The sequence below is a fragment of the Colossoma macropomum genome, unplaced genomic scaffold, assembly GCF_904425465.1.
Source record: "Colossoma macropomum unplaced genomic scaffold, Colossoma_macropomum, whole genome shotgun sequence".
In the NCBI taxonomy this organism is placed as follows: Eukaryota; Metazoa; Chordata; class Actinopteri; order Characiformes; family Serrasalmidae; genus Colossoma; species Colossoma macropomum.
Window position 1 is genome coordinate 27,718,965 of NW_023494794.1, and position 25,766 is coordinate 27,744,730.

Sequence of the window (25,766 nt, forward strand, 5' to 3'; positions counted from 1 at the left end):
ATTTACATACAGCTGACGGAAATCTGTAGGCTTTTGTGTTGAGTGAGTGATGGACGCTACTTCTTCAGATGAGCCAATGAGCTGACACTAGGCAGAAGGATGCAATGAGGACTTGTCTTCCACACAAGATCTTTGCTATTGTTTTTAAGCAAACCTCACACCAAACATACTGGGTGATTCAAAAAGATTCATCCGAATTCAAAGCGCCATATTTTTACAACCGTGAGGCGCCTAGGAACCAATCATAATCCAATTGAAAGAGGGGGCCAGAGAGTTTATGACTGTCAGTGGAAGATGGCTCCCTTCAGTCTGAGAGGAGATGAGACCCCTGAGCAGAAAGCGTTCTGCGTTCTCCACTTCAATAAGAGTGAATCCGTCATAACTGTGCAGTGTGATTTTCATGGGCAGTGAAGCTCCAACAGCTCAGAGCGTTCATCGTTGGTTCCACAACACTGGATGATCTCCGAAATCGCACTGAAAGAGCCGTGAGTGCAGCGACACCCGACATGCTCAATCCAGTATGGGATGAATTTGACTATGGTGTTGATGTTGTCTGTACAGCTGGAGGAGGTTCATACTGAGACCTTGAACAATTACATAATAAATTTTATGCTCATTTAAACCATTTACAGTTCACTGCATTGTTCTGACCTGTCCAGGGGTGTTTCCTGCCTTCCGCCCAATGACCGCTGGGATAGGCTCCAGCTCTCCCGCGACCCAGAAGGATAAGCGGCTTAGAAACTGTGTGTGCATGTGTGTGCATTGTTCTATATAGATTTACAAGTGAATTAAATCATTTTGAATTCGGATGAATCCGTTTGAATCACGCTGTATTTTGGCTAGATTCTGGTAAAGAGGGAAAAATGTGTAACGATTGATTTCTGGCCAAACTGTTACTATATAAGCAGAATTCAAAGAGGCTCCAAGCTTGTCTAACAGAGGAAGAGTTCAGGATCAGCTCAGCAGCACCTCAGACAGCTTCCTGAAACGGACTCGATCATGCGTCATCGAAACGAGTGCTCGTGATGAATACTGCATCAGGAAGGGCTCATCAGAAAGCACAAAAGATCAGCCTAAAAGAGAGAAAGTTTTTGCTTCTCTCCATGAAAATAGTGTTGAAGTATAATGTAAAGTATAATGTAAAGTATAATGTAAAGTATAAATCACTCCATCAGCATCTCTTCTTAAAACCCCGCAGGTTGTGCGGAACAGAGAGGAAAGGAAAAGTTTAACACAGAAGCAGGAAATGAAAACAACAAAGTCTTGAAAAAGACTGTAAACAGGATGGGCCGGGATACCCTGTGACGACGTGGGCAACTTTAAAGCGTTCAGGCGGGAGAGGAAGGCGAGGAGAGGGAGGAAGAGAGCTGGGAGGTAGGGCTAAAGGGAAGAAACACGTCCTGATTGGCTACAGTGTTGCCATGGTGAGGGTAGCCGTGGCGAGGGGGGGGCGGCTGCTCTACCTGGCTGTGGCCGGCTGGACGTGGCCAGGGTAAGAGCGGCGCGTGCTGGTGGCCTGTCGCTGTCGGGCCAGAAAAGACTGACCGGAACCTGTACTCGCCAAACGGTCCTCCGCCGCCTTCTTCTGTAGAGCCATTCCCTGAGAGAGAGAGAGAGAGAGAGAGAGACAGAGAGAGAGAGACAGAGAGAGAGATAGATATTACATTACTACAGTACAGACTACCATACCTAAAAGGGCTCATATAACGGAAGAGATGAGACAGAAAAAGAGAGAGAGAGAGAGAGAGAGAGAGAGAGAGAGAGAGAGAGAGAGAGAAAACAAGAAATAGACAGAATGAGAGAGACAGAAAGCCAGAGGGAGATAGTAGAAAGAGATAAAGAATGAATAGCACAAAGCTAGGAAAAACAAAAGAGAGAAAAATAGAGAGAAAGAGAGAGAACAACCAGAGTGAGAGAGATGGAAGAAAGAAAGAAAAAGAATGAATGACACAATGAAATAGAAAGAAAAGCAAGAAAGTATGAAAAAAGCAAGAAAGTACAAAAATGAGAGATGGAGAGAAGAGAGTAAAAGAAGAAGAGAAAAAGAGTGAGAGAAAGAACAAGAAAAGAAATAAAGAAAGAAAGAATGAAAGAAATAAAGAAAGAAAAAGGGAAGGAAGTGAGAGGATCAGGGTGAAAGTATGGAAGACCAGATTTGCCAAAATGAAAAATAAATAAAATTAAAAATAAATGACTCAGTAAAAGAATATATGAATTAGAATTGCAAAGAATAATGATGACAAATCTGAAAATAAATAAATATACATAGAAATGAACATAATAATAGATAAGACATAAATTAATATGTCTGCATTTAGTGTTCTGTAGTGTTCAGAGCTTTGGAGGAGGCAGTTCATCAGCTTTTTCTGCAAAATTCAGATCATCCAGACATTCGGGCGCCTTTTCTCACATACGGCTTGTGGAAGCCAGCTAAAGTCATTTATCGGCAGGTCTGTCTGTCGGTGACGTTGCCATTTTTGGAGTAGAACAGTTTAAATGTGAAAAACACGCCCCCTCATTATCATATGAATGCAGAAATACAGAAATAAATTAATTAATGAAAAAAAATAATTAATGAACTGTTAAAAATATAGATAGTGAAAAATATAAAAATGAACATAGGCATTAATACAAAAAAATAAAAATAAATAAATAATTATGCATATATATATTATGCATATATATATATATAACACACAAACACACATGCAGAAAAAGGTGTTTAATTACAATCAAAATAAGCAATATATACTTATTTTTATCTATTGATTAACTTACTAAGTCATTTATTCTATTTTTTTATTTTTCATTTTGACAGATCTGGTCCTTAATAGAAAGAGAGACAAACCAACTGTCTCTCAGATTAAAAGTGCTGATCTAGGATCAGTTTTCATATTCTTATAAAAGATCATCACATCACTGCAGGACGCTGATCTCAGATAAACACAACCCCCGTGCTCTGACAGGACATTCACATGAGAATATTATGTGGCTACTGATAGATCACGGACAGCACAACAGCGCCCTCTAGAGACCTGTAAATACAGTATATACCAGAAGAGAAAAAGTGCAGGATGTTTGGAAATATCACACATTAACATTCAGAAATAACTCATTATATTTTTAATACACCAAGAACTGTTATAGTTAAATCTGCAGCCAACATGATCACATCGTCTCTGGACTGTGGGAGGGGAGAGTGGATGACCAGCGTAGATGATCTAACGTCACTCACCATGTTGTACCAGGCGGACACGATCAGTTTCTCCTCGTGGTCTCTCTGAGATTTCGCCTTGTCGTATTCTTTCTGTAAACAAAGACACACACATCACCTTTACCTTCTCTAGGAGTGTGTGAGTGTGTGAGAAGTCCTTAAACTGAGCTGCACTCACAATTATTCTGATAACTCGTTTACAAATGGTTTATTACAGGATTAATTATCTAATTGGATCTCAGCTCTGTCTGTGACTGCTCAGCTCTCTCTCTCTCGCCAGTGCGGGTCCTCGGTAGGACTGTCCTATGAAGACTCGTCCTTAGTAGCCTATTGGTCACACAAATGGAGCAGTCCTGACGAGGCTGCGTGATGATGTCACCAGAGCGGCGCCAAACTCGTGAGGGAACCGTTCAGAGAAACTGGAGCCTGTTGCATTCATTTTACACCATTTTCGTGGTGGTCTGGAAGGATACATCTGACTCCAAGGCCCAATCCCATTTCACCCCTCACCCCTACCACTCAGCCCTCAGCGCTCTGTTTTGCGTGTTCACGTCGAGGGGTAGGGTGTCCCATTTCTTGTTGAGATAGAGGGGAAGGGCGAAGTGTTGGGGCTACATGACCCTCCAAACAGAGGTTTTTCAGAGACTCCAAACAGAGAGTTATGAGAAAAACAGAAAAAATGGCTGAACATGAGACCAAAGAAACCCACAAATGTGAGAATTTTCTCCGTTAAAAAATTATGATAACCACTGTATTGTCTTAGTTTAATGTCGTTTCAATGTATTAGAGTTGTTTTCTTCCTAACAAGCATAAAAAATCACTAATAGCATGATAATGTCTCAGTAACTAGCTGGCTAACTTTCCCGTTCTACCTTAAATAGTCCAGCAGTTCTGACGCCTGAAGCACCAGAATGTAACTGCTGCACCATTTGGTGGAGTAGTTACATTCAGCTTCATACCCAGCCAGTCTGTAAAGCATCTTACAGCCCATTTAGTTTGGTGAATGGTGTTGGGTTCATTTCTGGCTGATTCCAGGTTGTTCAGCTGTTCTTCTGTCACAGCTGCCGACTGAAAAGCTGCTCAGTGGTGATGACAGTTTGGGAATTTAGTGTCGTCTCATCTTCAGAGTCTGACCAAATCAGCTGTCGGTCAAATGTGTTCTTAAAAGTGTCCATTTTCTGTTTGTGGCAAAGTAAGAAGTAAAAACGTTCAAATGGCTTGAGCGTCTCCTACAGCTGTCGAAGACGTTGCTTAGCAACGGCGTCTCAGGGGAGTGATACAGCATATGGTGAAATAACAGCACAGTTAGAACCGTTCTCAGCTTGCGTGGCCGGAACTAACTGTTGTATAATCATAAATATCAAACATATATTGATATTTATATAATTTGCGCCTGGAAAAATCGCTTCAGACTGAAAAATTGGGCTTAAAATCATGTAGTGTAGGCCCAGCCTTAGACCCGCTTATAATGGTCTTGACTACAACACTAACTGCAGCTCTCTCTCTCTCTTAGCGCTCATGCCAGCTGCCTCACACTGACAACATCATAAAGCATTATAGATGTTTTTGTTTCTGAACAAATGATTTGCTTATACAATATTTTTACTATAGACTAATTAAGAGGCCTAACTGAGAACAATTGCGTCTTTGTATGTGTAGCAATGCTGACCTCCAGCGAGTGCAGCATCCTCTCTCTCTCCTGTAGCTGGTTCTTAAGGGCCTGAACTTCAGGAGCGGAGCCTTGGTTCTGTTTGGGGTCCAGGGTCCGAATGACCTAAAGACAACGCACAATACTTATGAGTGGCCAGTTTCGACCGGTGCTTTATCTGAACACATTCAGAGACATTTCTTACGCTCTTTGCTTTCTCCAGATATTTCTTATATCTCTCCTCCATCTGCTTCATGTCTTCATCCTTCTTCTTCAAAGCCTCCTCCAGTTCTTCAATCTTTTGACCTGAAAGAAGAACAGGAGTCAAACTAGTGTCTCCAGTCAAGCACAAAAAACAAACACAATAGCAGTTTAACCCATTATTACTATCATAATTAAGAATTGTGGCCCATTCAAAGTTTTTGCCCTCTTTAACTCATCAGAATCTGCCCCAGGATAGCTGGTGAGCGGGCATGTCCACATTGGTCAAGGTAGAATGGATCACTATACAGAACAGGAGCCTTCTGTGTGCTACCATGTTTCCTTTATAAAGGTGTTTATAAAAGAAGTTCCATGATGCACTGTGGTGGAAATCATGTTATTACAGAAAACCATTTAATAAGGGTCAACAACTCACCACTTGAGCTATATTTGGTCTCCAGGTCTTCAATGATGTTGTTCTTTTTCTGCAGTTCATTGGACGCATCCCTCAATTTCTCCCTGATGGAACAAGCAGATATAAATTAAGGTTTTTAAAACTTTATTATGTCAGTGATCAGCGGTGGACGAAGAACACAAACCATGTGCTTGAGTTAAAGTAGAGACACCCAAGGTAAAATATTACTGCAGTAAAAGTAGAAGCTCCTCCCTTTAGACCTCCACTTGAGTAAAAGTACAAAAGTATTTACCTTCAAATGTACTTAAGTATCAAAAGTAAAAGTACTAATAGATTAATTATGGCTCTGATGTCCTATTATCATTTTTGTAACAAGACTCGCTTCATTAATTCATTTTAGGTGAAAATACTCCAGTGTCTCTCTTGGTAAACCAGTCTTTTAATAGAGTCATTAATTAGTGACGCTGATGTCTATTAAAATGATCATAAGCACAAAACACTGAAGGCAAACAGTTTCCATCAGGTAGAACTGAGTGGCTCTGAAATCACTTTACAAACAAGCAAAGTTTCAGTTTAAGATTTATTTGAACTTAGTTACAAGTTTAAGTTTAATAAAAACTTTAAACTCAGATTCACAAATGAGTTTCCTTTACTAAACTGCATCTGTAGGTCTCTGTTCATAAACATAAACTAGCCAAAACTAATTTACTATAAAATGAAATGTTTGTATAAATTCTGAAAAAAGACTCGTCAGTCACAACTGCATATGAGTACATATTTCTATATTGTGGTCTATTTACACAAAGTTAGGTTAGTTCATCATTTATGTTGAATAGACACTCCCAAAATTTTACACTGCTGCACTGATGTTGAACCGTGTGCTGCACTGGGTCGGTATGACCAACAGGTCAAAACAAGCTCAGAACAAAGTGACCGCTGTGCCCTGATTGGTGTTGTTGCTTTGCACTTCTTTCGTTTTGATGTTACGTTTTTATACACACATAAACCAAAAGGAACGACAGATTTTTCATAATGTAGTGGAGTCAAAAGTGAGATATTTGACTTTGAAATGTAGTGGAGTGAAAGTAAAAAGTCACCCAAAATGGAAAAACTTCAGTACAGATACACAAAAACTACTTAAGTACAGAAACGAATTACATTTACTTAGTTACTGTCCACCACTGTCAGTGATTAATATAAGAAAAAGAAATACAAGAAGAAAACACTCACAAATGTTCCTCGCATTTGCGCTTCAGCAGAACTGACTGTAAAAAAAAAGGAAAGAGTAGAAATTTAGAAACACACAGGTGATCTTCACAGCGCCCTCTGCTGTAACAGTCAGGAACTGAACCTCATTCACATGTCTGTGATAAGAACAGCATAAAGTAGTGCAAAGAGCTTTTAAATAGATACTTATATTATGCACCATAGCTGTTTTCACTTCTAGACAACAAGTAATTTGTTAATATTTGTCTCCTTCGTGCCTTAAAATCTAATCAAACTAAGTCAATTAAAGTAAAAAGGGGTTAAGTGGCCTCAGATCATTACATACTGCTGTCCTAATCGATTGCAGTTCACCTGCTGGCCAGCAGAGGGCACCACGTTCACATCCATGAAACCACTGTACAAATTTCAATGCATGGCAGATGCTGATTTGATTTCACTGACATCAAGTGGTGCAAGACAGTTCAATCCAGCACATCGATTCAGACACAGATTCAAAAAACAATATCAATACAGCTCAGAGGGAGGAAAGCAGATCATGTTCCAAGCTCTAATTTTGTTTTGGATAAACAAACAGAAGCACGGCTGATGACGTTTCGATTTCTCTGGATTGGTCATGCAGAAGAAGAAAGCGGCCACTCTCTCATCTCCTTTCGGTTAATGATGCAGCGCTCGTTGGCATCAGCTGGCTAACGAGCAGACCCAGAAAGATCAATTCGCGAAATAGATTCCATCACAGAACTCCAACTCTCACAAGTCTGTACATACGATCTCAAAGCCCCAGGAACTGAAACTGCCAAAGCACCACAACCTCTTACAGGTCTACTAGTAAAGAAGTGTTAACATACTGTATGAACTTTAATAAAAAAGAAAGAAAACATACACAATTTTTCTAACATCACAAAAGAAGTCAATCAGTCAAGACCATTGTAGCTAACAAGACATGGAAGCTTACACTTCATTCTATTCTATGGAAACGTCCCTAGCGTTTACAGATATATTACACTTGAAAAACATGTTAGGGTTACAATTTATTTATAATTTGAAACAAAACAATAAGTTATTTTAACAATTACACCTTCTTGAGCCTCAAATTAGCAATATTGGTTTATAAATCAATCATATAGGATTCCAAGCACCACAGAAGAGCTCGTCCTCAGTCGTGTGTGAAGGCTGAGGCCATATTTTGGGGTAAAAAATGTTTTTCTCCAATTTTAACTGCAATAATCTATACATGACTATGAACTATATGATGTAAATGACATAATAAATAAATATTATAAAATATATAATGAAAGTTCCCCAGGAGTCGTGTCACTGGTGTTACTGCGTAACAAAAAAATCTCTTATTTTGAAATAAAAGTCACACTGATGACATCACTTGACTTCCTTTTACCTGTTTTCTGAGGATCTATGAAGAAAAGCTCATGGTGAGTCCACTGTGTCTTTCAGTTATCAGAGATTTTCTCATTTAGCTCATGATTTCATATGAAGCTTTTAGCTGAAGTCACTGGTGTGACCCACTTTATTCTGAGGTAACTGTGAAAAAATAGAACACAAATGGATTAAATTCCATATTTTAGTGGATATTCCATGATTGACAACATGTGGTTTGATGCTCTGTAGCAGCCATTTTGTAAAATGCATTGTTCATTAAAAATGTCTCTGGTGTTCCCTTTATTATGTGTAACACCAATGAGGACCAGTAACACCAGTGACTCCTATGGAGGGATATGAAAGTAGGAGAAGCCCTCCTTCTTTGTGGAGATTTGATCAAGCGCGGAAGCCAGAACAACGAAAAAGTGTGTTTTTGTGTGCTGTTTGAGCCAAACGCTACAAACTATTTATGCTATTTTTATCAGATTTTCAGTGATTTCAAATATGTATCATTAAGATGACATTTGGTTTCAGATTCGTAGGTCTCTCACTGTTCAAACACACAGGAATCTGGGCTTGTATGACTGGAATTAACTTGGCACTGCCAAGAAGCCAGTCAAGTGGACAGACTTTCCTTTTTCCAAACTTTGCTTATACTTTACCACCAATTAGCAGGGTATAAACTAATTACCTAAAGCCGCAGCCGGACCGAACGTGCCTTGTGAAAAAGCCAGTTTACTTGAATGTGGAATGTGCGGCAACGCAAAAAATTGGCTTTTACCTTGCAAATTTGTGACTGAGCCAGCAAAAAGCAAGAGGAAAATAAGAGCAGGCTGTGGTCTCGTCTTTCTGAAGACCAAAAAAAATAAATAAAAAACAAAACAAAACAAAAAAAACACACAAACACAAAATGAAAGTACTGCTTTTCTGTCAACACATCATTTGTTGCTTACGGTTGTGGAAACAAACAAGAGCTAACTAACGTTTGCTGTTCTTCTTCTCCAGCACGTACGCATGGCAGCTGTGTGCCTGGTGCAAACACGAACATATCGCTGTTGTTGGAAGAAAACCTCTTATCTCCAAAACGGTAACTTCACAGGAGAAGGAGAAAACCTGCTTTACTTTGAATGCAAGTCAATGGAACCAGACGTGTTTCCAAGTCATTTTGGGTCGTTTCTTTTGGTCCATTCTTCATGAAATTTACACACAATGTAAAGAGCAACAGGCATTTTCAAATAATGACAAAAACTGAAAAACGACAGAGATATGAGGTTTTCTTCCGTCAGCAGCGATATAAACACAGGAGCACGAGGCACATATTCAGACATTCTTTATTTTTGCTGAGTAAGAAAAATGTTATACTGAGATTGTATTGTACTGAATTTTGTGTACCGTTAATAGTGCAAAACTAAAGAAGCAATCATGTTTTGGCTGATTGACTACATACGGGTTAAGGGGGAGGCCATGGATGCTGCAGTGACAGTGATTCCTGAAAGGGCTTGAAAGAGGCACCAAAGCATGCAGGTCACTGTTTTTAGCATTAGCATGCTAGCTGCCTGCCATAAGAGATAATGACTGGGACGCAAACGTAGAGAGCAGCAGAGCGGCTGATTCCCACATGCTGTACTTACAATAGCCTGAGGAAGGGGTGATTGTGAGAGACAGAAAAGAGGGCTTGAGTTGAGAGTGGCCTGTCCACAACGACAGCGAGAGAGAGAGAAAGAGAGACAGAGAGAGAGAGAGAGACAGACAGACAGACAGAGAGAGAGAGTGTAGAATGGATGAAGTCAAGCGAGAAACACGCTAAAGCACACAGAGACAGTCATGGAGAGACATGTTGGCATGTGGACACACATGTACAGTGTTCCTGGTGATGTCATCACACATGGCCTTTAACCTCCGCGCCGAACGGACAGGGGAGCCAGTGGCATGCCTGGGTCATGCTACAACATGAGTGACATCATTAGCTGAAGAGGATGGCACTAAAAAAGCCTGTTAGTATTTGCAGCAATACAAGACATATATATGTACGCAGAAGTTTGAACATCCCTGTTCACGGCTGGGCGATATGGCCACAAATGTCATCACGATAAAGAATTTCATATCAGTTGATAAATGTCAAATCATGATTTCCTGCAAGTTTGAAGGCTGACTTTTGTTCCTGAGTGGTTAATTACTGTTTTAAACTATCCTTCATGGTCAGAACATGACAAACACAAACAGTGGAACATTTCACAGATCTGTCATTGGACAGAGGGAGGAAGTTTCTGGCTGGCTGCTTTTGCTCAGCTGGAAAAGAATGACTGCAATTTTGGAAATATTCATAATTTAAAAAAGAAAACAGATTATTTTAGCTGTCTGGTGACGAGCGCTCGGCTATCTGGTTACAAGTGCTAAACTCTTTAGTTTCTCAACAGCGTCAGCTTAATACGAACAGCAAACATTAGCTGGCTCGGTAGGTCAGTGACGGACCACACCGCCTTACTGCCGTCACTCCCACCACATCCATGTCAGAGCATATCACAGTATTCAGACACCAGCCAGCAGACTGGACTTCTCTATTCTATCATAGTAGTTTGAGGGGTGAAACAAACTTTCACGTTTAAACTGAAATCAGAGCTTTTTTGTCTTGTTTGATCTACAGTAACATCAATTCACCGTGTTGTGCGAGTGACAGAGCGCTGCTTCAAGTGAGCCGGCTGCTAAAAACAGCTAGCCTGGAAAGATAGTGTTCTCTCACTGTCCAAAGCCTCACATACAGCATCCTCAGTGCTCTTTCACTTTTGTTGCTTGGGAATGTATTAATACTAAAATATGACTGAGCTCTGTAACAGTGCTGTAGTTGTGAGCAGCAGATGTGACTTAACACCGCTAAAGCTTGTTAGGATGTTAGGAAAGAGGTGAGTTCACTGTAGGACAGTACAGTTACGCCGCTGATCTAGACACTCACACTTGGTCACAGCAGAACAGATCGCCGATCCACTCAAACAAGGAATATATAACCACGTTTCAGACATCGCTAAAGTATATTTGGCGACTCGTTTCACTCCTGTGAATAAGCAGTACTGGTGCATTAAGATGCGTAGGAGTGGTGTGTTCTCTGTAGAAGGCGTATCAACTTATTTTCACTCAACTTTTTTTGACAAACAAAAAATGTGTAATTTGAGCAGGGGCGTCTAAACTTTTGCATACATATATGCTGTATATACAGGCATATGCACATACAGAAACACATGCACACACAAAAGAAGGACAATTGTGAGTTAGTGACAAAAGCAAGTGGGGTTAATATGGTTAATACAGTTTTTTGACCTAAACAAAAATGAACTGCTGTCTAAATAATTTCCTAGTGACAGTTCGGATAAAGAAAAGCCACAAAACAAACAGAACCAAATGCTAACTGGGATCTCTAATGATCACTGATCATGTCCACTTCACATTTTCTTGCGCCACATCCTATTCATTTCAACGCAGAGCTCCGCAGGACGGATTTCGGCTTTACGCAAATGTGTCTGGCCGTCGCATTTTGTTTAGCCAATCGGACAAGAGTACACCGGTCTTCATCACGGACGGAGAACGTAAAAGATGGTCGATTGGATATAGTTTACATGCTTTGAGTGGGAAAGCAAAATTTAACATCATACGGAGCTCTAAGGTTACTCGTTGAGGTGGCTTGCTTGCCGATGAGATCGAGCGCACTAACTAGCTGACTTATGAGGCATATTCTAAAAATTAGGAGAGCATGAAAAGCATAAGAATACGACTACATTTTATTCTATCTTAAGCTTATAACATTAAACAAAAAATAAGAAAGACCAAACTGGATATTTACAGCCCCAGATATGGTTCCTATTCTTTTCCTTCATTTTCTTTACAGAAAAGACATAGAACCCTCACCAGTGGTGAGCATGGAGGTTCAGCAAAATGCAGAGTAGACATGCACCACAAGGGTAAGTAGGTAGTCACTGAGTTATGAGACCACGTCAGGGTTACTGCATTCTGGAGATCTTGTAATCCTGCATTCACACCGGCAGCAACGCGACGCGACGAAGTAGCCGGAGGTCATTCATTTTCAATGACAGCTGGCAATTTCCAGCGACAGGAGGTGGGGTGAACACTGGTGACGTGAAGTCGGCGACACAACAAAACTGAGCCGAGTTTAACTCGAACGCAAACTTTACGGAGCGAAGCGATGTGGCGATTACAGTAGGAATTGAGCACTGAGCAGCGTAGTACACGCTTTATCTCCACCACTGTGAAACAGTACGATCCGTTTTTGGTTCCTAGATAATTGTTCCTACCACAGGAGTAATAATGGCAGCAGTGCTTTCACCGCTAATAGACGATAATCGCCAAATACTCCAAATACTGCTCTCCTCACAAACTGACTGCACAGAGATGGGATTAAATAAAAATAAGCACACAAGCGATTCCTCACCAGGATTTTAATTTTTAGCGGAAACGCATCTGATTTGTGCTTGGCGTCAGTGTAACCACAGCAGCTGGAGTTCAGAAATGCCCACAGGTGATGAGCGATCAGCGATTTGGGCGACAAGAGGCGAAAAGTCGCTGCTGGTGTGAACGCAGGGTAGGAGTCCCACCACTGCAGTAAGGCCGAGAGTGAAGTGTGGTCCGAGAGCGTTACTCACATCATCAGCTTTAGAGTCCTGCTCCTGAAGACTCTTCTGTAGCTCCTCCACCTGACTCTGACCTGCCAACAGCCTCTGGTTCACCAGCCTGAGAGTAAGAAAGCAAGAAATAATCATGTGTTAGCTGGAAAACGGCAAGTTTGATAAATTCACCCAATGACGTAGCGATGTAAGCGTGTCCTGAACTGGGAATACAGCTGAGAATTTTGCGTCTGAGTTTTATGAACTTAATTTACTTTATAAACTTAATTAGTTTTTTGTAAATACATGCTCATGTCAAATTTGACGCCAGCAACGTACCAGACAGTTCCAAACTTATCCAGTGTTGAAAGTGGAATTTTCTGCCATTCTTCAGTTACAACTCTATTTCTTTGTGTCGAACATGCAACAAATAACTTATTATTTTAACTGAATAACTAACATATTTTGGCCGACTATTACAGCCTATAAATCGCTTGTAAAAAAGGCTAAAGCTTACTATGTTAGGTTCGCCTACTGTTACTGTACTGTAGGCCAGGACAGGGCTAGACAACTCCAGTCCTGGAGGGCCAGTGTCCTGCATATTTTGGTGAGTTACTTACTGAAACACAACTGATTACACCTATCTTTTAAATGAGTGTGTTTACATGCACCCTATAATCCAGTCATAATCGGATTTCTGCTGTTATCTGATTATTCGAATGGTCATGTAAACATCATAGCCCAATCTAGAAATCAAATAAAGAGAGCTGGATTTTAGCTCAGTAATCAGATTTCTCAGTGCATGTGAACTCTTACTCTGATTTCTTTCGGATTTCATAGTCTGAGCATGTGCGAAAACAGACGGCGGTACCGGAAATAAGCGAGCAGCGTCGCCGCGAGACGCAGCAAAACACTTTTGGAGCGGCGCTGAAACCAAACACGAAATGAAGGATTTAAATATTCTTTATTTTCTACATGATGGATGTTCATATTTTTACGTGAAGTGGTGAAATTTTTTTTTAAAGCCACGGTATGAAGTTTGAGTTTACATTACGTTTACGTCACGTCTTCTTCTGTGAGTTTATTGGCTGGTTGCAAAGTAGAAATCTGATTATTGTCTGACTCATGTAGACCTGAAGTTCCCCCATTATCTGATTACTCAAATGCATATAAACATATTCATCGGATTATTGACAAAATCGGATTTTCTGCAGTTATCAGATTATTAAGTGCACGTAAATGCACTCATTGTCAGGCTTAGTGGGTGTGTTTAAGTAGTGAAACCTCCAAACTGTGCTGGACGCTGGTCCTCCAGGATCGGAGTTGAGCCCCCTGGGGTGGGATATATTAAATTTTCCTTAGTTTTTAACAACTCTGCTAGAATCACTACGTCAGTCAGTTAAGCCAATCATGTTTTTGGTGAGGGGAAGCATCACTGCTTTATCCTGTTCTATAATGATCTAAACATAATTTTGTTGTTTTTTTTCTCTGTAGGCTTCAGAGCTCTGAATTCTGGACTCACTCCAACCATGATCCGAATGTTCCCAGCTAACGGAGCGCTCTTTCTGGGATACGAGGCCAGCTGGAAACTCATGATGTCACAGTTTGACAGTTAACGTTAAATCCAGTATCAAATCCTTCATTAAATCCTAAGTTGAATCTCTCTTGTTGACTCCAGCTGCTGTTTAATAACTAGACCCCCAAAGTACCTTCTTCAGTTTCACCTGTGCTGTAGAAATCACTCAGGTTTACTTTCGATTTTATTTATTATCTGTTTTAAACGTTTACGGTGAGAATCCAAAAGATCAAAATCTGCCATTTTTCCCCCAAGCTGAGGGTGTGAAGGATCACAAATCTTAACTTCCTATTCACCTTTGTGCATTTAACCAATATAACATCCAACAGGGGGCAGCATGTACACTATATACATATGTGTGAGTAACAACTGCACGTGTGTTACCTGTTCTCTGTCTCCAGCTCGTTCTTCCTGGCGTTTGCATCCTCCAGGAGGCTCTTCAGCAGAGCGATCTGCTCATTATCAGAGCCCTCCTGATTCAGCTTCAGCATTTTATTCTCATGCTGCAGACGGATCAGCCTCTCCCTGCACACAACACCAACAAAAACATGGTACATCTGAAGGCATGAACAACGATCAGTACTGGCAGACAACACATGAACTACATAGTAAGAACAACTGACACCGATCAGGCATAACATTCTGACCACCTCCTTGTTTCTGCGCTCATTGTCCATTTTATCAGCTCCACTTACTGTATAGGTGCACTTTGTAGTTCTACAGTTACAGACTGTAGTCCATCTGTTTCTCTGATACTTTGTTACCCTGTTCTTCAGTGGTCAGGACCCCCATGGACCCTCGCAGAGCAGGTACTATTTGGGTGGTGGGTCATTCTCAGCACTGCAGTGACACTGACGTTGTGGTGGTGTGTTAGTGTGTGTTGTGTTGGTCTGAGTGGATCAGACACAGCAGTGCTGCTGGAGTTTTTAAACACCTCAGTGTCGCTGCTGGACTGAGAATAGTCCACCAACCAAAAATATCCAGCCAACAGCGTCCTGTGACCACTGATGAAGGACTAGAGGATGACCAACACAAACTGTGCAGCAGCAGATGAGCTATCGTCTCTGACCTTACATCTACAAGGTGGACTGACAAGGTAGGAGTGTCTAATAGAGTGGACAGTGAGTGGACACAGTGTTTAAAAACTCCAGCAGCACTGCTGTGTCTGATCCACTCGTACCAGCACAACACACACTAACACACCACCACCACGTCAGAGAATGACCCACCACCCAAATAGTACCTGCTCTGTGAGGGTCCATGGGGGTCCTGACCACTGAAGAACAGGGTAAAAGGGGGCTAACAAAGTATCAGAGAAACAGATGGACTACAGTCTGTAACTGTAGAACTACAAAGTGCACCTATAGAGTAAGTGGAGCTGATAAAATGGACAATGAGCATAGAAACGAGGAGGTGGTCATAATGTTATGCCTGATTGGTGTATTTTTTCCAAAAATGGCTGATTCCCAGCTGTTCTTTTCCACTGATAACAATCACAGACACAGAAACAAAGCGGATCTGCTGTTGACAGTGTGCGCTAGTTATCTCTGTGTGCACAGCCATGCTGGCCTGCAGGCTTGTTATGAGAAAATAAATACAGAAAGGAACAAAGAAAGAGAAACAGAGGCAGCTCATGTGCGCCGCAGGCCGTGTTTGAGTTCTGCTGTTGCTGAAGCTTTTGCTGACTGAAGGCAGGAAATGAAGACTTCAGACTTGAATTTCAACTCCACCAGCATCTGCACACCACGTACATTTTGTTTATTTTGTTTATTTTTAGGATCCCCATTAGCTGCTATCACGATAGCTGCTATTCTTCCTGGGGTCCAGTAGACATACATTACCATACACTATAAAATAGGGCAATAACAATCAATAAAACAAGTCCTACAAAACACAAGAACAAAATAAAAGAAAGGTGACAAAGTACACAGAGAAACAGATGGACTACAGTCTGTAACAGTAGAACTACTACTATGTGGTCAGTGGAGCTGATAAAATGGACACTGAGTATTAAATATCTCTCTCCCTCTCTCTTTATATATGTATATATATGCACATGTGTGTGTGTGTGTGTGTGTGTGTGTGTGTGTGTGTGTGTGTGTGTGTGTGTGCAGGAAGAGGTGCGACAGAGACATACCGTATTTCTGGAGTGACTATTTCAGCAGCTAGCGAATCAGATCCTTCGTTACTGCCCAGTGGAACCAGTCCTACTGACATAGGAACACACATATCAAAGAATGCAAAGCACATACTATTCGGTATGTAGTCAGGCCGAACATTTTAGGGATATATAACCAATTTTTATTTTTCTGACCAATATCCTGACTGCAATTTAAATGCAACTGTTCTTGTTAAATTGTTTTGTGTTTTTTTTTTTTGCCAAGAAGACCTTGACCCTGAAAATTGCCAGGTCTATTAAGTTTTAGGTGGCAAAATTTACCGTAACATAATTAACAAAGTTAATTAACAACACAAATTATCTAGGATATATTTAAAATCACAGCTCGAGTATGTGGTTATGAGAGCGAGGAACCGACGTGTGGACCCACCCACCGTTCATTTAAGGAGTTGTTTAAGGGGTTAACATATACTGTAATATGCTTAAAGACTGCGTGAAAACGGCAGATTTAATAGGGAGGACACGTCTGACCGTTCTAACGGGTCTGATGGTTTACCTGAGGTGAGCTGACCCTCTTGTGCCTGAACACAGCGCAGTTCCTCTATTGTCTCCTTTAGCGAGTCCCTCTCAGTCCTCAAACGCTACACAGAAAGAGAGAGAGAGAGGGAGTGAGCGCGAGACAGAGAGACAGACAGAGATACATTATTCCATCACATCCTATCACACCTTAAAGGACCCACATCATGGAAAACAACATTTTCACTGCTTTTTATGGGCTAAATTGATTGTAAGTATAATTTAACACTCCCACTATATGGAAACAAAGCTGCAAAAACAGGGCATATTGAAATGATGTCATAACCATGAACACATCTACACAGCCTATTCTCTCTTCTGTGCAGGGCAGGATGTGTGAGCCGCATGTAGCTCTTTTACTGCCCTGTTGTGGCTCCACAGCTGAATCAGATTTGTAGGTAAAAATAAAATAATCCTCCTTTACAGTAAAATAAAGCTCTGCTGATCGTTCAACACAGTTTAACAATAAATGGTCTTAAACTCTGGAGTTAATGTAGAACTGCTGATTCACCCTTTAACCCTGAAGATCAGCGCAGACTGCTGGTCACCATAGCAACACAGACAACAGTCTCGCCTAGCTAGTAGCTAACGAAACGGCAAAGAGAGAGATTTAAGACGAACATAATAATTTAGAGACAAATGGACTTTTCTGTGTTTATAATCACTCCAGCTGGTTTCCTGATACGTTTAATCTGCAACGAGAAACTGAAACACTAAAAAGTCGCGAAGCTGAAGTCGCTTCTTGTTCAAATTTTCCTGTTCCACCTTAAATGGTGCCACAGGTACATTCTGGCGCCTCAGGCACCATTTAAGGTGGAATGGGAGAATTTGAATGAGAAGCTGGCGAATGAGAAGCGACTTTAACCTCGTAAAAAATCGTTGAATGTTTCCTGCTGGAGATGCGAGAAAAGCGGCTATAGCTGAGCTAAAGCTTAAAGCAGAGCAAGTCTGCGTATTCGTTTATATTTAAGCTATACTTTGTAGCCTATACTGGCACATCAGCACGTACTGACACATATTTACAGCCACGATGGTAAAACGGACATAAAATGTTGTGGCTCCCAGGATGGTTTCATTTTTGTTGTAAGGACTAAACGGCTCCTCTCAACATTTGGGTTGCGACTCCTGATGAAGGGAAAATGATTCAACGTTGTGCTGTTTCTGTCTGTTGGCAAGCAAACACTGCATTCAGATTTTAGTTTTGACACGTATTCTGCATTTCATGAAGAGAAGGCAAAGCCAAAGTGAAGCTTGGATTTTCTTTTCTCTGTTAGCTTTTCCAATTTAAATATGGCCATGAAAAACCAGAATAACGATTAAAATGAAATGACAAACAGCTGTTTTAATTTTATTTTTATCTTTGTCACAAATGACTCGTGCTTTTGTGGAAAATGAAATTGCAATCGTAGGTATTTCATTTAATTTTAATCTTGGCAGGATATTTGCGCAGATGTTTGGAAAAAGAAAAGGCAAAAAGAGGTTTGCATTTACATTTTATTGTCTTAATGTTAATATCTTTTTTGGCTGGATTTGCCTCCCATACTATTTAACTTTATGTTGTTAAGAGACAATGAATGGAAAGAGAATGACTGAAAGAGAAAGAGCAAAAAGGAAGATCAAAGAGTGAAGAAAGGGAGGAAGAGAGAGAAACAGAAGCAGATGGAGGGACAGGAAAACATGTGGCTCTGTGATAAAGGCACAGGAAGAGACCAAGCAAAAGAGACAGAGACAAACGCAACAGAATCATCTTTGTTCTCCGCTCGCATTTTATCACTTCAGCCATCTGTACAGCTGCTTCCCGACCCTAAACCCACTGCATACAGGTAAACAGGTTTATTATCTTTCAGAGTTTGAAACAAATGAGGAAAAAAGTCGACAATGTCCAGCATTACTGCACTGCTGTGAGGCAGCATCCTTCTGTCCAATCAAGCATCTGTCACCTGGTTGCTTTCAGATAGCCCATAATATTCTCTCTCTCTGTGGTTATGCAGCCTGTAATCAGACTGAACTAAACCAACACTGAACTTATCATTTGGTGGTCAATGATAACATCAAACTGCCTGCATCTGTGTCATCACTACTGCGACGCATTATGTCACCAAATGCTTTACTGAACACATCACAGACATCACCAGCATTTCTACAACACTGAACCGCTCATATCCTAAAAACACTTTCATTCAGATTTAGAACAGTAATACAGAGCCTGCAACGGCAGCTAGTGTACAGTAACAGCATAGTAATAAGCAGCTGATTGGAGTTATAACCAGTTATATCAATTTTTCTATTTATTAAACCATTAAAGTCTGATGTCTGAGATTTTAAAGGGCCAATTTTAGAGAACTTCAAATTTTCCTTTACTTTTTTTTTTTAAATGGTGAGTGTGTTTACATGCACTTCATAATCTGATAACTGCAGAAAATCAGATTTTGTGGGTAATCCGATCAACATGTTTACAAACTCCGGGTCTATGAGTCAGCCACTAATCAGATTTCTCCTTTACAACCAGCCAACTGACTCACAGAAGAAGACGTGACGTAAACGCAATGTAAACTCAAACTTTATGCCGCGGCTTTTTATCAAAAACTAAAATTATGAACATGCATCATCTAGAAGATGAAGAATATTTAAATCTTTTATTTTGTATTTGGTTTCAGCGGCAAAAGTGTTCTGCTGCGTCTCGCTGCAACGCTGCTTGCTTATTTCCGGTACCGCCGTCTGTTGTCTCGCATGTGCAGACTGAGATATATGAAAGAAATCAGAGTAAGAGTTCACATGCACTGAGAAATCTGATTACTAAGCTGAAATCCAGCTCTCTTTATCAGATTTCTTAATCAGATTTCTAGATCGGAGTATGGTGTTTACATGACCATTTGAATAATCAGACCACTGCAGAAATCTGATTATGATCGGATTATTGAGTGCATGTAAACGCGCCCAGTGTTAAAGTCCAGTCCATACAGTCCATATACTGAAGATGCGGAAGCGCCTCTTCTGAATTCACTTTTTGTGATGTCACAAAAAACAATGCATTCACATCCGTGTGCCTATTCAGCTTTTTGCAGTTCAGGCCCAACAATTCACACTGAAATTATAGCTTTTCAGTTCTGACTGTTTGAATGTGCCACAACACAGGGAAGCCAATCAGAAAACAGGCCATTTGCATAAATCAGTCTTAAAGGTACGGTAACAAAAAACAGCCTGTTTATTTCTAAGGCAAAACGTTTTTCTAAGGTAAAACTTTGGAGAAGGGTTATGTACGAATGCATCATGAATATTTTGATACATGAACCTACAGAAACTTCACCATCATCATCAGGGTGTGCAAATAATAATGGAAAAAAAGGAAAAAAAAAGAAAAATCCTGTTTTTATGGTGAATAAAAGTACTAATATAATATTAATAAAAAATTTAAACTGGTACCACTAGAGCTTAATTTGAAGTATAACTAACATCTGTAACACTGATGTATAACTGTAAAATTTGGCATTACTAAATTACTAGATTACTGGACATGAACGGGTTGGTTTATTTTCAATAATAGCCAGATTTATTCACCTTGTTCCTTCTGAATCTCCATTTTTGTCGCTCTCCATTTTTTGAAATAATTTGAAAATGCTTGTGGTCCTTTACATTATGGGTGAAGTTCATGATGAACCGACCAAAAGAAACGGAAAAAAGTCTGGTTCCATTGATTTACATTAAAAGCAAAGTATGTTTTTTACTTTTCCTGTAAAGTTACCGTTTTGGGGACATGAAGTTTTGTTCTGACAGCAGCGATATGGATGTATGAGGTTTATATGTCTCTAGAAGATGTCTGAGGTCATCAGACTGATGAGGTTTGTCCTTACGTCTTTCTCCTTCTGAAGCGAGTCCACTTTCTCTTTCAGACGCTTGCACTCAAACTCCATCTTATCTGCCTTTTTGGATTCCTCGGAGAGCCTGTTCTGGAGCTCGACCACCTAAAAACACAAAAACATTAACTGTTAGATTGACGGATTGAAAAATGGAGATACAAGGTTTTGTTCCGACAGCAGTGACATGATAAATGTAAGTAAGTAAGTATTGCGCTAGACTAGGGCTGAACGATTTGGGGAAAAACATCTAACTGCGATTTTTCTGATCGACACTGCGACTGTGAATTAAATTGCGATTATTTTTGCAACTAGTACTGAAGTCCAGGCCTGTTATTCTGGCCAAGAAGACCAGAACATCCACTTTTTCTGGCTTGAGACTTGAACACTGAACATGCCAGACTGCCAGTTAGTTGTGGTTGTAATGTCACAGCATACAGTTGTTTGGTTGCTTCTGATTGGTCCAACTCATCTACAGGCAGTTTGCAAGCTCTAAAATTAGGCTAATGTTCCTCACTTAAGACAGTGTTAATAAAAAATGGCTATAATTAACCTCTTCAACTCCTTGGGACCACCGGTGGTTCCAAATCGCACTTCGTCATATTCTTCATAACTTTCATATTTCATAAGCTTCATTCTAAAGGTGGGGGTCGTATGAGAGCTGTAACTGTCTTCTTTCCAGTCAAATAGATGGGTGATGTAATTTTAAACCCTTATAATAAAAGAAGCTGAACTCAATTTTTTTTTCTACTGAAAGTCGACCCATTTTTCCCCAAATCTGGGCTATAAACTATAAACAGATGGCGTCTCTTCAGTGATCTGCTCTGTAAACATTATTTTTATAAAAATACAAAAATACACCCTGGAGAATAAGAGGTTAATATTGCAGCTCTTGCAGCGACTTGAAAATTACACTGTTTTAAATTGTGATTCCGATATTAAATCGATTAATCTTTCAGCGCTACGTTAGGCTGCATTCTTTCATTCAATAAACCCTAAAGCCTTGTTCTTACAAAAAGGCTGTGCTGTATTTGATGTTTTCATGGGTCGTTTCTGCAGTTTAATGTTTGTGGATTAATGGTTGCTGACTAATATTGGTCAGTTATCGGTCAAAAACATTTGATAATATTCGCGTCCCTAGTCAAAACCGAAACTGTATCAAAGTGTCGGTATCAGGACTGATACCAGTACGATATCAGTGCAACACTATCTGCCTGCTGTTTTGCTGGTGCATTTTGTCTGTTCAGCTTGTTTAAATATCATGACAGATACTGTGTATTGTGAAATACAAGTATCGTGATGTTTTATTTCTTTGCCGTATCGCCCAGTTTTACGCACCTGTCTCTTGTAGGTCTCCAGCTGAGCGCGGGCTGCGTTGGCCTTGCGCAGTTCCTCCTCCAGGCTGACCGTGTTCTGCATGTAGCTGGTGTTCTTCTCCTCCAGCAGTTTCACCTGCCGCCGCAAATCACCCAGATCCTCAAGCTTCTTCTTATACGACTCCACCTGAGCCTCCAGCTTCGACACTTTATCAGACGAGTGTCTGAGAGAGAGAGAAGCGAACCAGACGACACAAAAAAAAAAAAAGGATACAATTTTTAGGTTGTTTGAAAGCCACCTACATATGGACTTCATAACACATGCATAAACACTAAATAACAGTTCATAAGGCCATACTTGAGCGTTTATGAACAGATTACAAGATGATGTGTTCTGTGAAGTGAATAATACTGCATTGGCGTAGGAGGCCTTAAACTAATGCGACATTCATTTGGTCTGTTATGACACATCATTCCCAAGAAATAAAACTTATAAGGCCCAGTAAAGAACACCAGATAACAGTTCTGGGAATATCTGAACCAGTTCTATGGAACATGCATGAATATACATGTACAAAATGACTTTTAAAGGTATGGTGATGCTTAATGTACATAAGCATCTAAAGTGATTTTATTTTAATGAACAATTTCTATTAAAATAGACCTGAAAAACAGACTTAGCTGTTCATTACTGCTGCCGCACAACTCTCCTTAACAGATTACAAAGACTGGGCATCACACTACCTGACTGTTTTTTGCAGATTTTATTGGGTGACTATAATATTGGGGATCACCAACTAAACGATCACACTACTCAACTTTTAAGCTGTGGGGCTCACTGAACTCGTGTTCTCCCGTTACTAGGAGACGCAAATAAACAAACGTGGAGCTGCTGCTGCTGTTTTCTCTGTCATTTGCACTGAAATAGTAAAGAAGCAGGAGATAAACGTGTTTAAGTGGAATTCAAAAATATGATTAGTTGGTATTGTGAGAGTTTTTAATGTACATAAACTCGATTTTGCCTTAAATTCAGCTCATTAAAAAGCTTTGCTCTACATTTGAGAGCCTGTTCACCATTTTTCTTTGTTTACTTGCTGTATTTTCTTCTTTTATGCTCTCTGTTTTCATTGGCTGTTGCAGGAGTCTGTTCAGATTGAGTCACTGACCAGTTTGCACTAGATTACGCTCAGAGTCGGGTCAAAAAAAATCAAACATTTGATAAACTCCGACTGGTCTGAAACGCGATCAGGAGGCCAAAAATCTGAGTCTGCGGCCCTCAGACACGACTCAACTCTCTCTCCAACTGTCGACTCCGACTGACCCAAAAAGCTAGAGCCGACCAGCTCAGACTGAGAATGGGGGTTAAAATCGGGGTAAAAGCCGGCTTTCCTAGAAACTGTACTTTTGTACTTTAAGTAGAAACATACAGTACTAATATATGCTGTTATTAACTGGGCCTCTGCCCTGTAAGTTCCATTACTTGTGAAGGATGCTTAATAACAGTGTTATAAACAGAAAACGTCAATATAAACAGGCCTTTCATGTCAACACAACCTCATTTACTTCATAAAACATGGCATGTACAGAGTCATCGTGTTCACTGCCTCACTGAGGCGCGGCTTCTGTCTCACCTCAGCACGTCCATTTCATCTTTTAGGGACTGAGCCTCATCGGCCAGAGAGGTCAATTCCTCGTTCTGACCCTTGACCTCCAGAAGCTCCTTCTCCAGCTCTTCGCAGCGGATCCGGTAGTCATCTTTGGCCGCCTCCAACCTGGAATGCACAGAGATTTCAGCCAAATCGGCTCAAAAACAAGGATAAGCCGGCCTTCGGCATAACGGGAAGCTCTTAAAACGCACGTGTGAAAAGGCGAAACATGAAAACACCCAAGTGGACATAAACATAGTAAAGCAGGCGAAAATGGGAACCAGCAGTGAACGAAGTGCTCAATTAGCAAAGCGAAAGAGGTGCCAGATCCTACATCCCCTCAAGCCCATAAGGTGCCCCAGTGAGAGGGTGCCTATGCCCAAGAGGTGCCCTCCATGCCCATGCTAGGTGCTGTTACCTCCACTGGGGCAGGGCCAGTATGGGGCTGATGCTCTGAGGAGCCAGAGGAAAGGGCAGGGGTTGACACTCCCAGCTTACATGAGAGAGCACCGACTCGCTCATCCTGCCACAAGAAGCCAGCGCTAGCATTAGCATTGTGTGAAAAGCTTAAGGGCTTTATCATTTTATCATCAGCAGTATGGTTAGCATAGGCACTACTAACAGTGTGAGCATCAAAATACCATAGAAAGGCTTGTATCACTTAGCCTGGCCACTGAATAATTAACTAGGTAGCACTTAGTGTTAAGTACACTAGAGTGGCATTAGTAGTAGAGTCGTTCTACGGAAACGTCCATTTTTGTGTCCCAAGCGTTTACAGACATATTACACTTAAAAACATGTTAGGGTTACAATTTATTTATATTTATAAATGAAACTAAGTTATTTTAACAATTACACCTTCCTGGGCATCAATTTAGCAATATTGGTTTATAAATCAATCATATTGAATTCCAAACACCACAGAAGAGCTCGTCCTCACAGTCATGTGTGAAGGCTGAGGCCGTATTTTGAGGTAAAAAACATGTTTTTCTGCAGTTTTAACTGCAATAATCTATACATGACTATGAAATATATTAATTAAATGACAAAGAAAACAAATAAATATTATAAGATATATAATGAAAGTTCCCCAGGAGTCATGTCACTGGTGTTACTGTGTAACAAAAAGTCTCTTATTTTGAAATAAAAGTCACACTGATGACATCACTTGACTTCCTTTTACCTGTTTTCTGAGGATCTATGAAGAAAAGCACATGGTGAGTCCACCGTGTCTTTCAGTTATCAGAGATTTTCTCATTTAGCTCATGATTTCATATGAAGCTTTTAGCTGAAGTCACTGGTGTGACCGACTTTATTCTGAGGTAATAATGGAAAAATAGAATACAAATGGAGTAAATTCCATATTTTAGTGGATATTCCATGATTGACAACATGTGGTTTGATGCTCTGTAGCAGATAATTTGTAAAATGCATTGTTCATTAAAAATGTCTCCGGTGTTTCCTTTCTTATGTGTAACACCAATGAGGACCAGTAACACCAGTGACTCCTACGGATAGATAAAAAAAAAAAAGTGGGCGTTTCTGTAGAACGACCCATTAGCACTAGCATTTGAATGCAGAACGGTCCTTGTCACAAGCTATGTGGTCACTCACTAAAGAGCTTGTGGTAGCATTTAGCATCAGCAACGAAACCTTGTATCTCTGAGATGATATTTTTAGATGAGAAGGAAAAAATGTCTCAACAGCAAAGTGCGTTAACACAAGATTAATTCTGTAATTTTAATCACTTTCAAGTAACTTTGAGCCATTTCTGCTGGTCTGTTGGTCCTAAAATACGCACACAATGTACAGGGCAGCTAGACCTTGGAGGTTTAGACACGGCAGTGGTGACAGCTAATATAAGATGGTAGTAGTAATGTTAGTTTTAGCATGCATTGCTGGCCAGCCAAGCCTAAGCAGGGAAAGTATTAGCATGAGCAGTGATATTGGCTACAGTCACTGTCCATGTGTTTGCACAAAGGGCAGAACA

The 25,766-nt window shown here is 40.5% G+C and overlaps 1 protein-coding gene across 5 annotated transcripts in view; it reads right to left on the minus strand.

Annotated features, from left to right (window-relative positions):
• Positions 1 to 691: 691 nt before the first annotated feature.
• The window catches only part of hook3 (hook microtubule-tethering protein 3), a 67,584-nt gene continuing 42,509 nt past the window's right edge, over positions 692 to 25,766 (minus strand). The window contains exons 10-23 of one of the 5 annotated variants that reach the window (XM_036580728.1): positions 23,762 to 23,902; positions 22,153 to 22,354; positions 20,812 to 20,922; positions 16,941 to 17,025; positions 16,403 to 16,472; positions 14,650 to 14,790; positions 12,729 to 12,816; positions 9,711 to 9,770; positions 6,709 to 6,743; positions 5,500 to 5,582; positions 5,068 to 5,168; positions 4,884 to 4,988; positions 3,236 to 3,307; positions 692 to 1,600 (exon numbers count right to left, since the gene is read on the minus strand). In XM_036580728.1, coding sequence (XP_036436621.1) covers positions 1,460 to 1,600; positions 3,236 to 3,307; positions 4,884 to 4,988; positions 5,068 to 5,168; positions 5,500 to 5,582; positions 6,709 to 6,743; positions 9,711 to 9,770; positions 12,729 to 12,816; positions 14,650 to 14,790; positions 16,403 to 16,472; positions 16,941 to 17,025; positions 20,812 to 20,922; positions 22,153 to 22,354; positions 23,762 to 23,902 — 1,435 coding nt within the window. In that variant the 3' untranslated portion in view covers positions 692 to 1,459. Of the gene's footprint in view, positions 1,601 to 3,235; positions 3,308 to 4,883; positions 4,989 to 5,067; positions 5,169 to 5,499; positions 5,583 to 6,708; positions 6,744 to 9,710; positions 9,771 to 12,728; positions 12,817 to 14,649; positions 14,791 to 16,402; positions 16,476 to 16,940; positions 17,026 to 20,811; positions 20,923 to 22,152; positions 22,355 to 23,761; positions 23,903 to 25,766 lie in introns of all 5 variants that reach the window. The other 4 variants (XM_036580730.1, XM_036580727.1, XM_036580732.1 and 1 more) reach the window with 4 other exon arrangements.